Source organism: Camelina sativa, chromosome 3 (assembly GCF_030686135.1).
Source record: "Camelina sativa cultivar CO46 ecotype springtype chromosome 3, ASM3068613v1".
NCBI classification, from domain to species: Eukaryota; Viridiplantae; Streptophyta; class Magnoliopsida; order Brassicales; family Brassicaceae; genus Camelina; species Camelina sativa.
The window spans coordinates 3,047,450-3,063,513 of NC_141882.1; the positions used below are offsets into that span (position 1 = coordinate 3,047,450).

The 16,064-nt window shown below is 38.1% G+C and overlaps 4 protein-coding genes across 8 annotated transcripts; all 4 read right to left on the minus strand.

Moving 5' to 3' along the window:
• Positions 1-99: 99 nt before the first annotated feature.
• Positions 100-2,960, minus strand: LOC104766255 (uncharacterized). 4 transcript variants are annotated; one of them, XM_010490099.2, is made up of 10 exons: positions 2,759-2,960; positions 2,350-2,416; positions 2,100-2,165; positions 1,715-1,808; positions 1,476-1,592; positions 1,165-1,265; positions 976-1,050; positions 805-897; positions 403-723; positions 100-309 (listed from the first exon to the last, which is right to left on the minus strand). In XM_010490099.2, exons 1-10 carry the CDS (start codon positions 2,770-2,772, stop codon positions 298-300), a joined length of 960 nt encoding a protein of 319 aa, XP_010488401.1. In that variant the 5' UTR covers positions 2,773-2,960; the 3' UTR covers positions 100-297. The 4 variants fall into 4 exon arrangements, with proteins under 4 accessions (XP_010488401.1, XP_087364279.1, XP_010488411.1 ...); XM_087508153.1 differs by having other exon boundaries at positions 1,700-1,808; positions 2,759-2,926; XM_010490109.2 differs by lacking the exon at positions 2,350-2,416 and having other exon boundaries at positions 2,759-2,957.
• Positions 2,961-3,390: 430 nt separating this feature from the next.
• Positions 3,391-8,609, minus strand: LOC104778615 (DNA ligase 1-like). 2 transcript variants are annotated; one of them, XM_087508151.1, is made up of 17 exons: positions 7,712-8,609; positions 7,460-7,576; positions 7,225-7,326; positions 7,028-7,144; positions 6,532-6,762; positions 6,334-6,428; positions 6,167-6,254; positions 5,557-5,688; positions 5,340-5,452; positions 4,668-4,769; positions 4,534-4,595; positions 4,383-4,454; positions 4,214-4,287; positions 4,059-4,115; positions 3,896-3,973; positions 3,698-3,775; positions 3,391-3,609 (listed from the first exon to the last, which is right to left on the minus strand). In XM_087508151.1, the coding sequence occupies exons 1-17, from the start codon at positions 8,498-8,500 to the stop codon at positions 3,541-3,543; spliced, it is 2,376 nt and encodes a 791-aa protein (XP_087364277.1). In that variant the 5' UTR covers positions 8,501-8,609; the 3' UTR covers positions 3,391-3,540. The 2 variants fall into 2 exon arrangements, with proteins under 2 accessions (XP_087364277.1, XP_087364278.1); XM_087508152.1 differs by having other exon boundaries at positions 7,225-7,361; positions 7,712-8,586.
• A 99-nt stretch (positions 8,610-8,708) lies between these two features.
• On the minus strand, positions 8,709-11,641 carry LOC104766332 (cation/H(+) antiporter 6B-like). Its single transcript, XM_010490202.3, is given in 6 exon segments — positions 8,709-9,298; positions 9,381-10,034; positions 10,156-10,797; positions 10,800-11,168; positions 11,256-11,474; positions 11,476-11,641. Coding segments are annotated over 6 exon segments (2,385 nt in total). The 5' UTR covers positions 11,545-11,641; the 3' UTR covers positions 8,709-8,866.
• A 587-nt stretch (positions 11,642-12,228) lies between these two features.
• On the minus strand, positions 12,229-14,999 carry LOC104778616 (cation/H(+) antiporter 6A-like). The gene is made up of 4 exons (XM_087508155.1): positions 14,712-14,999; positions 13,593-14,612; positions 12,849-13,511; positions 12,229-12,726 (listed from the first exon to the last, which is right to left on the minus strand). The coding sequence occupies exons 1-4, from the start codon at positions 14,988-14,990 to the stop codon at positions 12,229-12,231; spliced, it is 2,460 nt and encodes an 819-aa protein (XP_087364281.1). The 5' UTR covers positions 14,991-14,999.
• Between the last annotated feature and the right edge of the window lie 1,065 nt (positions 15,000-16,064).

Genomic DNA, 16,064 nt, shown 5'->3' on the forward strand with positions numbered 1-16,064 from the left:
GGAATGTGTGGCGAATTCGTAATATCAGTTTGATGCTACGAATACTGTTCGAGTCTGGCCTGCTTTGCTGATATATTTGGTACAAAAATTAACGAACTATTACTTCAAACTGGATATATATCTGCGATTTTATAAGGAGTTTCAGTATGAAGCACATCACAGAAGCACAAACAGCTAAATCAGTGAAAGAAAGGTCTACAGGACTCCTTCAATGTATACATTGTCCATGATACCAAAAAGTAAAAATCACAATGGTGAGGTCTTGACGAACATGGCTCTGAAAGTCCTTATGCAAAGTCATTTTTTCACCTACAAACAGAATCAAAGAAATTTTACACAAGAATGATTTCACGTTTTGTTTTATAAAAGAGAGATTTCATAACAACAATGGTATACACGCACCTGAACATCTATCTTAACATCACGGAGAAGCTGTGCAGCAACTGTACCATACCTTCTCATCTCCCATTCACTTAGCTTTCCGTCCCGTAGTCTCATCAGCAAACTATCTTCCTTAAGACGGGGATGATGTGTTGCAACGGCTTCCTCTTCCAACTGGTTTGGTAAATCATGGCATTCTCCGGCTAGGACTTTCATCTCGCTCTTTGTTTTGTCTGTGTCAACCACAGCTTCATCCCGAGTCACGTTTCCAGAACTCCCGGCAGGAGACTTTTGTGCCATGATGTACAGATGAATGCTCGGGTCTTGGTATTCAACATCCATCTGCAGATTCCATTCCAGAATAAGAAATTGCGTAGTTAACGAAATTTTAACAGTGACAGTGCCATCAGTGTTGTTCTTTACCTTAGATCTAGGTATGGTTTTGACTTCGAAGTTGTCTTTCCACATCTGAAGCATTTTATCATGAACAACAGTGGAACGTATCTCATATCCCAACTAGAAAAAAACCATAACCAAATCATCTTGTAGTTCCAACGATAATATCAAGCACATCTCTAGCATCTTAATTCATACCATAACTGTTGTCTTTGGCCCTGATAACGCAAGTATTGTACGCAATAGAGGTTCCAAAAGCTGCTCAGAATATACCTTAAACAATTTTGAAGGTGAGTTCAGTCACAAGTCACAATTCCCTTGGGCTAAAACCAGTCTCATTAATCTAAACAATTATAATGAGTCATTTGAATATTCCGATTAACTTACAACATCAGTACCGATGACATAGTCAAAGGGCGGCTCAACGGCCCTTATATGATCTTCGTTTCCCCAGTCGAGTTCTGCAACTCGGAGTGATCCAAACGATGCTACAAGGAATGACAACTTCATTAGACACTAACTAAAAGAAGATAACCATTCAAAAATTTCTTGTAACTCGATAAAGTAAGCCAGTTGGTTCTACGAAGAACTTATCCAGGGCATAATAAAATGAAGAAAGATGCAGAGACTACAGATTAAGGCAGTAAAAGAAGCAATATGCCTACTTAGAGAAGACTGAAGACAGTATCAACACAAACCTGAACCAGGATTCATTTGCAAGATTTTGGAGGTATTCCATTCTACATTCCTCTTAAGCAGTAGTAATACCTCCTTTTGATCAGTTGTAACCACATCACACCCGAGCATCGCCAAAGCTTGCACATGAACACAAACTCCAGTTTAAGATACCAAATTTCTAGTTTTAAGCAAAGGTAAGGACCATACACAAGAAAGGGGAATCCTTTAAGATATAAATACATACATGTTATCTACATACCAAATCCTGCAACGCCGCAACCTGCTCCTAGCTCAATAACACGCTTTCCTTTCAGTTTGGACGGACTAAACCTCCCCTTCCTGCAATTTTTCCCCTGAAATTTTTGAAGCAGGATAAGGTTTCTTGTTAAGTCTAGTGCAGGACTATGGTAGCTAGCCTAGGGGTTAAGCTTGGAATTCTAGCTTTTGCCAGCTCAGTAACAGAACTTACGGTTAGTTGAGAGCTAAAGAGTTAAAAAAAAAAGGAGAGAGAGGCAGAGAGGAGAATGCATTGAAACCATTATTGATTGGTTTAGGCATTTGGTGAAGCCTTAGAAATTTCCATCGTTAATCAAGTCTACATTACAGTCATACTAGCTAATCTATGAGGATAAGAAAGATCATACCAGATATTTGGCAAACACCATGGACGCATCCCACACGGTGGTTCCTAAATGCTTCGAATTTGGATCCTTCCATATAGAATCGCGGCATCATGACACAGCATTAGAAGCATAGAACATGGAAGATGGAAGATGACAAATAGATGAACAAAAGTAAGAAAGAACAAAGACATGGAAAAGGTGAAAATACAGCTGGGACTTCGTTAGATCTCATCGATATGTATTCAAGGAAAAATAAGAGTCATATAAATACCTGAGCAAAGTTTAATTCGTTGCCCAACACCTCAATGGTAACAGTACAGGTGCTTGGAGAATTCAACCTTATAATAATAATTATAGCAAAAGTTTCAAATTTGTTCAACGAATCAATTCGAAAACCAAAACTTTGGCTCAAACTCTAGAAATCTAATTGTAAACTTAATTCTTAAATGAACCTAGAAACAGCAAAGATCTCGACTTGTGTGATAACTAAAGACAGAAACTTGACAATAATAATACACTGGATAACAACGACTTAGGAAGGTAAAGTTTCTAGAAGCAATAAGCTAATACGATCGTTCCGTAAATAAAGACCATCCTCAGCTCTCATCGGATTTCGCCAAGATTATATAACAAGTAAATTTATCACAAACCATGTTAGTGGATAGATAAAATTGGAATACCTGTCGGGATCCATTTGTTCTTCTTCGTCCGACGTAACACAAACTACGGCGATTTTCTTGTTTCAGGGAGATTGATTTTTCGTTACGGCGTTTCAGTTTCAGTTCCGGTTCCAAACCTCCGCGTCACCAAGAGGTTTAAGGAGTATTATTGGAACACAACACTAATCCAAAGTTTTATTGATTTAGACGATAATTAATCACTAAAACAAATTCTGAAATTAATTAATGAGTTAATTGGTAGACCCTATTACATGTTTTCGAAATTACCCTTTTGACCTTATACATCTATTACCTTTTTTTAACGTTTTTGTAAGATTATTTATCGTTTACATACACTAAAATTCCACTTTTTTTGCTTCTTTTGTTTTCATGATTCTGTCTCTTTGGTGAATGATAGACAACAGAGGAAGACATAACTCGAACAACTGAGTACCTTCGGCCTAAAGCTTGAACAGGTCTCCCAAGTTTTTCAGGCGTTACTAGAACTAGAAGACACTTTTTGTACTTGTGCTACTAAATCATCTATATGTGAATAAGCTCTAACCTTACCGTAAAAGCAAGCATAATCTTATTATTTACCCTTGCCTGATATATTTGCACATTTGATTTCTTTTCTAGCATGTGGACAGTGATTTAGAACTTTTTCCAGAACGGCTCATTAACTTTTCCTAAAATCAGTTTTACACAACCAGTTACTGTTGAGAACATCAAACATGCAATCTGCATCATTAGCTAGTTAGAAGCAAGCAATATCGTATGCTCCGAGACCAGATTACAGTTGCTCAATCATCTTCACCTTTGACATCATTGCTTGGATGATTGTGTTTCTGAGCTTGGTACATATCTGCAATCTGAAAATTTGCAGGGAAAAGAACTTCAAAACCAGCCTGGGTCTCATCTTTCCAGAATTGAAAACATACGAGTGTTACGAGACTTAACCTGCTCAGATGATGTTGCTTCCTCTGGCTTCTTGTCTTCCCGTACACGGAGTAGACGAGGAAAACGAAGAGAAATTCCCTTTACGAAACATTGAAACAGTCAATAGGGTAACAATTTCCCGGCAGCTCGAAAATAAATCAAATAGCTCAACGGTTTTATAAGATATAATATATCAACAGATAGGAAATAATATTAAACCTTATCAGGGTCCACAATGCCGGTAGCTGCACGGTGCACAGGGCTAATTGTCAAGTCAGCTGCTTTCACTTCCCATACCTTTAAGCAAGCATATATATTAGCTTTCACTTTGACCCAGTTAAATATAAGGTCACATTTTGAGTACAAGCGAAGATAATCCTACCTCAGTGGGCTCAAACCAAACGTCTGGAGTGAGGCCGTCTCCAACTCGGTAGTATGGCTGGATATTTGAATAATTACAATTAATAAGAATTCAGGCAAGAGACATATATGATATTGCAGAAAAAGGAGGCCAGAGAGAAGAAAAAGCTATCCTACTTTTGGAGTAGTTATCACTTGAGAGCGAAGACTGGACGACCTCACGTCAAGCATGGCATCAGAAAATCCAGTGCCTAGTAGCCCAAACCGTAAAACCAGGGTATAAGTAACTTGAGAAACTGAACGTAGCACATAAAAAATATGAAATGCCAAGGTGTATTAGACTGACCGATTTTACAAATGCTTTGGAACTCCTCCTTATCAACATCGTAACAAGCGAGTAAAAATGCACCAAAGACACCTAGAAGGAACGCATATAGCTTTGTTAGGAGCATAAAGGTTGAAAATGTATCATCCAATATATTCTTAATGTTTTTCACCTGTGCGTTTGCCACGTCCATGGAAAGCAGCAATTGGTACAAGATCCATAGAGTCTCCAATGCTGCGCATATTACCCTAGAGTTAGTAAAGGACTGTTCGATTTACACTTATTTGAGAGAAATGTTAGTATTGCCTGTCCATGTAGTCTTTCTTCAATTTTAGCCAATTATTTGATCGCTTTGCAGGTTCATAGGTAGCATCCGAGTTCAATGTTTTAATGATTAAACCTTCACAGCTGCAAAATAAAATTTATAGATGAAGAGCTGGAACATTATAGAGATAACAAGGTAAACGCTGATGCAATATATAGACATAAGATTGTAGAGAATTCACAATAAGTGTCGATCAAATTGCTAAAAATACAATTACTATCCAGAAGACACATGATGACATCTAAACGGCATAGGGGTAATGAAGCAGAAGTCATTGTCATTTCATATATCACTACAGGCATGGTAAAAATTTGTAAATTTAATCATATCCTTAAACATATAACAGATAACTATCTAAAATTGAATACCGAAGATGAGTAAATATAAATATCTACCACAATCTCTAGTTTTCTGTTAACACAGCTGACGGTGAAAGATGCTACTACAGATGAGATGCTAGGTCAAATTGTTAATTTATTATACCCTTGAACATGTCAAAGATGACTCCCTAAAATAAAATATCCGGAAGCAGTAAATATCTACCATAATCTCTAATTTTCTGTGAGTGCAGCTGAAGGTAAAAAATGCGACTAAAGAGAAAATGCTAGGCAACAATTTACACCAAAGTTCACCGTAAGTATCAAGATATATACCCAACATCAACAGATGCGTCAAGAAACTTTTGGATTTCATCGATATCGCTAGATGTTAGAGCAGTTGCAAACTGGAAATAGCCAGGCTCTTCCTCAAATGATTCGTATAGCTTCTGTTGAAGCAAAGTGAAGACAAATGATTACATATTTGCACAACAATTACTTTATTGAAACCAAGGGAAAACAAATTCTATTTATGTTTTACTGATAGGCTTACCTCTCGGCGAATATTAAGATTCTCTTGGATAAGTTGTTGGCCATTTAGATATAACATGTCAAAAGCAAAGATGCATACGCCAACCTTAATATCATTGACATTCACATTTTTACGGGCTCGAGTGCTCAAAATCTGAGAAAAAAAAAACAAGAAAATAGAAAACAAAACATCAAGTCAAATAGTCAAAGTAGCTAGCTTCAAGTTAAGTAAACTAATCCAGGTGAGAAAGAGTGTTATAACAGTTGATATATTTCAATAATCCTCTTCATACCAACACTAAACTTTAGTATGATCATAAGGAATTAGGTCAATCACCAAAACTATCCGCGAAAAGTGCCATAAAATATCCATAAATGTAACAAGGTTTGTTCAGAATGTTGGACAAATCATTGGTTAGACAGTGTCAAAACCGGAAAATCTGATCTAAAAGGGTATTATCGTTATGCTATGCTTATTTTGTTAACTCACTGACTAGTGGCTAACAAGATGAAAACTAGATCACATTAATATTTCTCTGGCAATTTAAAATAGAATACTAAAATGAATAGGCAGAATTTAAGGCTGAAACCATACGTGAATATCAGAACCTTGCTATTCACTTATGAGTTACCTGGAACGGAAGAATTTTCTTTTTCTCCCTGTCAAAAGCAACAACCTCACAATCCAAAATAAAAGACTTCACAGAGGGCTTCTTTAATCTGCATAAAGATGATTCACAGCTTCAGTAGAAAGATTGGTTCTTTCTAAAGTTTTCAACAAGTTACACCAGAAGGTTACCTTGATAACGCAATCGCAACATCCGGGTACTTCCCAGTGTTTCTTTCAGCATTTCGACTGTATATCTCAAATGTACCATCCTCCATAAAATGTATCTGCAGAAATTAATTGATGATAAGCCAAACCATGATGGCATACTTAAATAAGACAGATCTAAGTATAGCATTCACCCGCATTAAGTAGACACCAATATATTACCTGTGCACGTTCTCCATCATATTTGTATTCACATGTGAAAACGATGTCCTGGAATTTATTCAGTATCTCTGCTACACCTTTGGTTGGTTTTGCAAGCATGGGTCCAATTGGAACACCCAGTGTAAAGTTACAAGTTTTTGAAAGATTCCACACACCACCAGATAGAAGGGCAGGAACAATAATGTCATAGACAGGAAGCACCGTGAATACTTGTTTAACAATCTTCGCAGCCTACAAGGATAGAGCAAAAAGATGGATCTAGGAAAGAAGTGTCTTGACAAATTACACGTGTTCAAAACATCAGAAAAAAAAAAGAAAACAGAACTGTATATGAGGTAAATTGTGACCTACATAGAGATCCTACAGCCTCGCGTAACATTCTTAATTCCTTCTAGTAGCTCAGAAATTATATTCTTACTCACAGAACTCAAAAAAGAATGGATTCTGATATAAGTGGAAAATACATAAAAATAAAAAACTAAACGAGAAAGCAAACCTCTTCTAAAGGAGACTTGGTATTTGGCGGTGGCTTTGAGTGCTCTTCATTATATACAGCGGCTTGTCCCAAGGCAGCTAAGACAGTCTGACCTGAGAACCCTAAACGCAATTTTGCCTGCAAGGTAAATTTTAAGAATGGCGGAATAATGAACCCAAACAAATGAACAGAAAAAATATGTGGCAATTGGTGCATACCTGAAGTAAACGTGTTAAGTAAAGAGGTTCACAGTCTGTTGTTGCCACAAGAAGTGCCTTCATTCGGTTCTTCTTCTTTTCCGTACTATCTTTTCCACTTTCCTGCAATAATTAACATGCAGTAGTCCCACACATATCTGATTGTCAAACAAAAGAAGGTTGATTGAATCTCATTCAAATCATAACCTAAATTGCAAGCATTCAAAAGCCATAAACAGTCATGGGTTCAAAATACCATAGCAATTCGTCGAAACGTATCAAAAACCTTGACAACAGTCAACGGTTCGGGCTTAAACATCATAGTCTGAGTCGAACGGCTTCCTTTTGCTACAAGCCCCAAGTCTCCCAGTTCCTATAAATGGAGTACAATTTCAGAACTGCTAACTTTCTTATTCTAAAACCTTATTGCAATCACATTCCACTAGACAGGTTCATTGGATTATAAAGCAACCAAAATTACAAGTAAATAGAAAAAAAGTCAACATACCGTATTCTGTTTCTTAACCTGATCCTCAGTCCTACCAAAAGCTTCAGAGATTGCCTTGATGATTGAACCCTCACCAATTCCCAATTCTATACCTTCATGAGCAGGAGCAATCTCATTGGCAGAAAGATAAACAGTAGCAACCAAATCCTCAGGTGTAGTGGCAATAACGGTTCTCAACATGTTACACAGAATATCAGTAATCACAATTCGACCACTTTCATTTGAAATCAGATCAAAAGCCAACGCAAGAAACAGAAACGGAACTCTCTCCCCTTTCTCCCAACAAGACACTTTCTCAGGATCGAAATCATTAGGCTTCTTCTTCAACAACCCAATTTTGCTCTTCATCTCGCCAATTTTATCAGCTTTGCTCAAAGTCCTAGACTTTTTCGCTCCGGTCTTGGAATCTTCCGCAATCGACGACGTATCCGATCTGGGTTTCGCGGAATCAGAAACAGGCTCTACGGGATCCTCAGTTTTCGACACTGTACCTTCGGAAACAAGAGGTTTGGCCAAATCAGCGTCTTGGGTTTCCTCAATTTTCCTTTTGTTCGGAGAGCGAGACAAGGCAGAGGAGGTCTGAGGCGTCTTCTTCTTGGCAGCTGCGCGAGCATTGGACATAAGAGCGTCAAATGCAGAAGGGCGGTTAGAAGACATGGCTCTGTGGCACGAGCTAAGTCGCAAGTGGGAAACTCGGCGGCTAAAAGACAGCAAGACGGAGGAGAATTGAGTTTTAGTAGCGAGACAATGTACGTATCGGAGGCAATTTGATGATCGAATTGCTAACATCAGTCGAGTTTGAAATTAGGGTTTTAGAAAGGGGGCAAAATTTGCAAACTTGAAGAAACCCACCCAGGTACAGTGTATTATGATATGGCGGCAGAATTGTTTTGCCCGCGTCTATTTCCTTTATTTTGGGCCAAATTAGGACCACCTTAAACGGGCTAAGATATTTTAGAATTTTAATGGGCCGATCTGCAAGTTAGTGGGCTTGATGTTTTTGAGCTCTTTCACCAAATTCATATTTTTCCCATATACATGTGTTTTCCCAAATGTCTACTCTGGGTTTCCTATGTGTGTAATACAAAAGATCCTATACGTTTTGGTTGTAAAGGATAAGTAAAGGAAAGAAACACAAGATTGAAGCTAGGCTAGTCATTCTTGTTGTTGGATGATCAAAACGGAAGCTCTAGAAGGATAATATTCAGATGCTAACAAATCCCCGATGACTCCAAGTTCGTCGAATTCCATCCATTCCCCAAGTCCTGTAGTGACTGTAGTACCAATCCCGCTTCTTCTACCGACTACAAATAGATCATAGTCGTACGCCACGGAGTGCAAAAATGTGGAAGTCTCTGTGCCATCAGCCACTGTCAACTCAATGATGCTGGAGTTATCTCGAGGCCTCTCTTCAAGACTATTCTTGTACTCTGCCATTTGACTATGATTCCTCTTGCTACTCTCCTCGGTATGAGACGCAGGGATCAGACGCATCACCGTTAGATTCACTTTTTGGTTGCCTCTCATGTGGTTAGCTAATGCCAAGGCCTCTTTGTCGTCATTCCCACCCACGTAAATCAAGCATACCTGCACTCAGTATGTGATAATCAAGAAAGATTCAACATCTTTTCTTCATGTAAATTAATAAAGAAAATGTAGAGTTACGTACGCGGCATGGAGATTCTACGGATTTGAGTTGCCAGATTGGTTTGCGATGAACCAAGATTCCGACAGAGCAAGGAGCTCGTTTCAGAACGCTACGATTAAGACCTCTTAGGTTTTGATCGTCTGAGGTAATGCCATATCCGTTAGCCCCCCAAGAGCGGTGAAACGAGAGGAGGATCAGATTTGAACCTTTATCAAGAGCAAACCAACATATGTGTTCATGCATCTCTTTAGCGGAAGTTAAAAACGTAAACATGTTTATGGAAGCGGTGTCCCAATAATTCTCTTGAAACAGTTGGAAAGAGCTTATGACATTTTCGGAATAAGACCGACTTCCAGGCTTTGGTTTCTGAAGCTGGTGGGAGATAAACGTGGGAGTAGCTTGACCCACTAGCTCGATTAGGTGAAGAACACAACACCTTATTGGAGAGTCTTTAGATGGGGAAGTAGCTCTAAGAAGGCTAATCATTGATGTTATGTTGTCTGGCTTGTTGATGCACACCAGCGTTTGCAGTTCTGAGTTATGTTTTAAGTTTCTTCTTCCGTAACACACTAATCTCTTTGACCGGTCATACAAGAAATGTATAGCCATTGGTGTTAACAAAGAGTTTACCAGAATGTATACGCCGAGGAGCGTAAAGAGCTCTAGACCAATCTTCTGTTAAAATACGAGAGACATTATTAAAAACATTAAAACATAGAATTAATATACAAATAATTATGATGATCTATCATTAATTATATATATGACTATATATAGCAAAAATATTCTTACGTACGTCTTTTTCGAAGGCTTGGAGGACGTAAGACAACTCGAAACTACTCTTGGTGCCCATGATAATACCTAGGATAATTGAGTCTCGCAAGGGCATCTTTGCAGCTAGGGCGAGTAAGAACGAAGTAGCAAGTTTCGCTATGTATAAGATAGAAAGGAATGAAAAGCACTCGTACATATGACCCTGTTTTCCATTTCCAAACCCCTTTCGTAAATACGACCAATCTAGTTTAATCATGCTAAGTGATCCAAAGAGGGGTAAAAAAATGCCCTCATTGAAACTCTCGAATTTTCGTATAAAAAGTGATCCTAATGGTGGTCCGTTAGGGATAGCCAAACCAAGAACAAATGCCCCCAACGGTCCGAAGAATAAGAAGTGACTCCAGAAAAGATAAGATAAGTAAGCCAGCGAGAGACCGATGGAGAGATAGATGTTCTTCACTGGCGCTCCTTCTGGCGTATTTCTGATAACCCAATGCATAAATTGCCGCACAAGATACAAACAAATAAAGAATAGCATCATACCAACTCCCATACGTATTCTATTAATTTCATCGCGGCTTATGTTTTTCCATACACTCAAGAAAAAGGCAAGCATATCCGTTACCATCCCAGATGACTGAGCTATTTGGCCGAACTCAGTGTGTGAACTATTTTGAGGTCGGTAAGGAGCATGTTGAGGCAAGTGAAGGGCGTCATGCTCATGGTGAATATCATTACAGCATACTCCATATCTGTCATGGTCGGGATACTTGATTTCTCTCTAGATGAATAAATGACTTTTCCGATTTGCAATGGGATGATCATTGAGGTGAGTCCAATCACAACACTCTTCGTTCCAGACTTTTTGATCATTCCAACATCCGTAGTCACTCCTCTTAGGAACCAATCTAGGGTAAAAGCAAATGCGCCAATAGTCTCAGCAACATTTGGCATATACTTGTTATCATTGATAAATATATGCTGAAACCGTGACATTTCCACCCACTGAAACACCTCGCTAAAGACTGCCCCAACCTTCAAAAAAACAAGAGAACATGGAGTATTTTATCCGAACATCGCTGATCAAATCTGGACATTATTAGAAACCTCCTAATTACTTACAAGCATCATGGAGGTAAACTTAGGGATAGGAACACGTAACTTCTTGAACAAGATATCAAAAAAACGCCAGAATACGAATGTGGAGAGAATTATGATCTCCAGTTGAGGAAGAGGGTACTCCCAGAATTCCATTCCCGTAGATCCGGAAGCCATCTTTTCTGTTACGCCGTCTGAGTTCAACATTATATGTGGACTTACATCGCAAACCATCTTCCCCCCCCATCTCTGCTCTTTTCCCATTGTTGTCCAACATGATTTCTTGGCCCCAAGTCCCATATTCTGCATCCATTTGAGACAAATAACCTCCTTGTCTATGTATAACCAAAAACAAAACAACAAGAAGAAAATTATAAAAAATCTTGACAATGAAAAGGTTTTGCAGTCAAAGGAAGAACTAAAAAAACCGGTCAAATGGATATCACACAGATCCCATAAAAAATCTCTAAAAAAAAATTAAAAAAATAAATCTCTAAAATTAGCATAAGGTATAAATATAGGGATTGTACGGTCCAGGTGTTATCTTTGTTTTTTGGCCTTTTTAAGCTGTATTGCTTTAAAACAAAATGATCTCCTTAGGCACTCTAAACAAACAGCCATTTAGATAGGGTGATGGCCATTAATTAGGACCTCAAAATCAATCTTTAACGCCTTATGTAATTTATTATAATTAACGTTCGGTATTCATTCTTTGTTAAACAGACCATGTTATTACAAGAGAATCTATATTAGAATTGTGACAACAAGGGCAGCTAAGGTTGAAAGAAGATCATCATACAGTAGGCTAGCTCTACCATAAGAAAGTACTCAAATTTTATTATTAATTTCAAAAATATTTGATCAAAATCGTGAGGTTATTATATAAGAAGAAACTCGAATCATTTTTACTCCATAACTTTCTAAACTAATCTTTGATGTAGACAAAAAATACAACATTAAACAAATGATCCTGAGCATATACAGATATCATCTCAGATTACTTCTTAGATAGCCTTTTTTGGCTTTTTGTATGATGAATGTACTCTTGTTTTTGTACAACCAACACTGATGCTCTCGAAGGATATTCATGTGATGCTAATAAATCTCCAATGGGTCCCAATTCATCGAACTCTGTCCATTCACTAATTCCGCTAGTAGGTTCAGTACCTATTCCACTGCTTCTTCCAACGATAAACAAGTCATAATCATTTGCCATTCCTCGCAAGGTTTTTGAAGTCTCAGATCCATCAGAAACCGCCTTATCGATGTATTTCACCTTGTCATCATTTTTTTTTACGTTGGACCCAATAATGTTACTCACGTTCTCCTTTAGATTAACCATTTGGTGCTGCTCCCACTCCTGGTTCTCCGATTCAGCAAATTTTGGAATGAATCTTATGATCGTTAGGCTTGTTCCCTTTTCTGTCAGTCTCATTCGATTTGCTATCGCCAAAGCTTCTATATCGTCGTTTCCACCGTTAAAAACCAAACATATCTGCAGATATGAGAACTTTCTTAATTAGGTTACTCTTATATATTTAGGCCCAAACGGTTAGATATAGTTATAAAATAAAATAAAATAATGAAAAGTGTTATATATTTGGGGGTACACTATACCTTGCTCTGGTACTTAGCCAGATGAGATTCGACGATGGGCTTGCGATAGATGAAGATTCCAACAGAGCATGGGGCTCGTTTCAGGACGTTAATGTTGAGAACTCTCAGCTTATCATCGTTGGAAATAATATTGGATCGATCAGTAGACCAGGTTCGATGGAAAGGAAGCACAATCAGCGATAGGCTTCTGGATAGGGCTAGCCAACAAATGTCCTCATGCATGTGTTGAGACATGGAGATGGAAGTGAAAATATCCAGTGATGTATAGTCAAAGAAATTTTTCTGAAAGCGACGGAAGGAGTTTATGACATTGTCCGAACAAGACGTACTCCCGGGCTCTGGTTGTTGCAACTGGTGGGAAATGAACATGGGATTGGCTTGACCCAAAAGTTCAATGAGGTGAAGTATGTTACACGCCATTGGAGAATCTTTTGATGGGTTGAAACCTTCCAAAAGGTTGGTCATCGAAGTTATGTGATCAGGTTTGGAGACGCATATAAGACATGGGAGCTCCGCGCCTTCTTTCAAGATGATCAAATTCCTTTTTCGGTAGCATTTGAATCTTTTAGTTCGGTCATGCACGAGCTCCAAGGCCATTGGTATAAATATAGAGTTGAAGAGGGTGAAGGTAGATAGGATTGTGAAAACCTCTGGCCTTATTTGCTGTGAAAGATGTTCGATGTTAGTATGACAAATAAACTACTTAGTCTTCCTATTTATATATATAGAGTTAACTGAACGCACCTTTATTTCAACTGCGTACGCGTAATAGGCGAGCTCGAAGATACCCTTATTATTAAAAACAAAGGCTAAAGCAAAAGAGTCTCTTAAGGGCATTTTGAAAGAATACGCAGCTATGGTGGAAGCAATGAATTTTGTGGAATTCACCAAAAGAATAAAGGAAATGACCTCATAAACTTGACCCTCCATACGTATGAAACTTCTACACTCTTTGAGCAACGATAAGAGATCTAATTGCATCGTGGTCAATGATCCAAAGAGTGGCAAGATAGCTCCAAGATTAAAGCTCTCAAACTTTTGAACCAAAGTAGTACCTAGAGGATCGCCATTCGGAACAGTCAAGCCTAAAACAAACGATCCCGCGGGTCCAAAAAGATGAAGAAGCTTGATAAAATAATGGAACGAGGCAAAAGCAAGCGCCAAAATCCAGTATATGTAGACATCCTTGACCGGCCTCCCTTCTGGAGTCTGCTTGATCACCCAAAACATAGACGGCCTCACAACATATATCATAAGCGCCACAAAGGTGCAGAAACCTATGGTTTGCATGACGCCACGGTATCCTTCCCAGTAGATTGCATTAAAAAATGTTAGAACAAAAGCCAACATGTCCGTCACCATAGCCCCAGAGAGCGCTATCCTCCCAAACTCTGAGTGTTTGATCTTGAGGTCTTTTAGGAGTGTGTCGACGCTCGTAAATGCGGATATGCTTTGCAAGAATAGGATCAACCTGTATTCCGTCCTTAACAAGCTTGCGATCCCTCTTCGTTCTCTCCATCTAAAGACGAAGCTGCCACAAATCAAGGGTACAATCATTGTGGTTAACCCGAGCACACCAGATTTTTTCCCCATCCTAAATGGCATCCCGGCATCCATGGTCACACCTTTGAGGAACCAATATAAAAGGAACCCAAAAGCCCCTAGGGTCTCGGCGACTTTAGGTCGTTTATCATCAGGGAAAAAAATGTTATGGAGCCAAGACTTGTTGCTCAAGTGACAAGTTTGACCTAAGATTACCCCTGCCTTCAACAACAAGACATTGCCATAATTCAGAAATTTGCGTCGTGATGATTAAAATATATTAAAACGAGGGTGTGGCGGATGGATATTAAGAAAACTCACGATCATCATGTAGGCCAATCTTGGAAATCGAAGACCGATTTTGTTGCATGAGAAGTCGAGGAGCCGCCAAATAAGAAAGGTAGAAAACATTAGGATCTCAAGATTCGGGAGGGGATACTCCCAGAAGCTCATCCCTGTTGGGTCGTAACTATTCACTTCCCATATTCCGTGCGAGTTTACTACGTAAGGGTGTGTCTCGCAGAAACGAGACGTCTTATTGTCTTCCTTGTAGCCTCTCCGTGACACATCCCAATAATTCCGGTCCAAATCTTTACTCATTTTAGAGGAATTTAAATTCAAAAGTTAGCGAAGAGAAGCTTTGTGATCAAGATCTAACTGGGATCAAGATCTCAAGCTTCTCTTCGTTTGTTGAGGAGATAGAAAACTAGAAAGAGTTTAAAACCAACACAGAAAATTAATACTAGTAAGGGTTTGTTATAAATTTTGACTAACGTTGAATGACCAGCAAACAACAGATACGCATCTCCAAGTGCACAGTTATTATTTAATTAGCTCTTTCTGTTTGTTTTTCTTATCTTTTTATAGCTAGAGAAAGCCTGTATTATTCACAATCTTCTAATTCCTTGTCAACATTAACACACGTATGATTTTGAATACAGCTAATCAACATTAATACAGTAAAATATAAGTATATTTAGGGAATTTTGCACGTTAACATTTGTGTTATAAAAAATATTTAAAAAAAAAAACATTTTGTGTTGTCTTTTCCAAGTTTTGGTTAAATGGCCAATTAAATTGATTATGCTAATTGTTTGATCAATTCGAACAACTAAGCATGCAAATTAAACCAAATCATAAAGCAAAGAATAATGGATATTAAAGAGACTTTAGAGTAATTACTAATCAAGGCTAGGTAACGATTAGTAACCATGCATGTAATCAAGATCAAGATATAAAATTAATTGCTTAGTCAATTTCTCCAAATTTATATATGTGGGTTCGGTGCTTCAACGTACCCAATGTAAAGCATACACATATGATTAAGTTTCTTCCAAGTGATCATTAAGCATTAAATTCAGTACTCGTATTTGTGGTCTTAGAGCTATCAAGAACTACGAGTATGTGTATACTTATACTACCTATAAACTATATTTTTTTTAACTCAACTCCCATTGGTTTGGTATATATATCTATGAGTAAATTATATACAGTAGCCATGGAATGAGTTTTTTATTCACTTTAGGTCAAAGTGAAAAGTGTTTTTCATTTGTTAGTCACCTCCATAATTTTGGACAACTAAACCTTTGAAGCAAACAAACTAAATGAACTCTTTAGTTAAACCAGTTAGGATTATTCTCATTTTTGTGACTAAATGGAATAAAATCCGTTTGC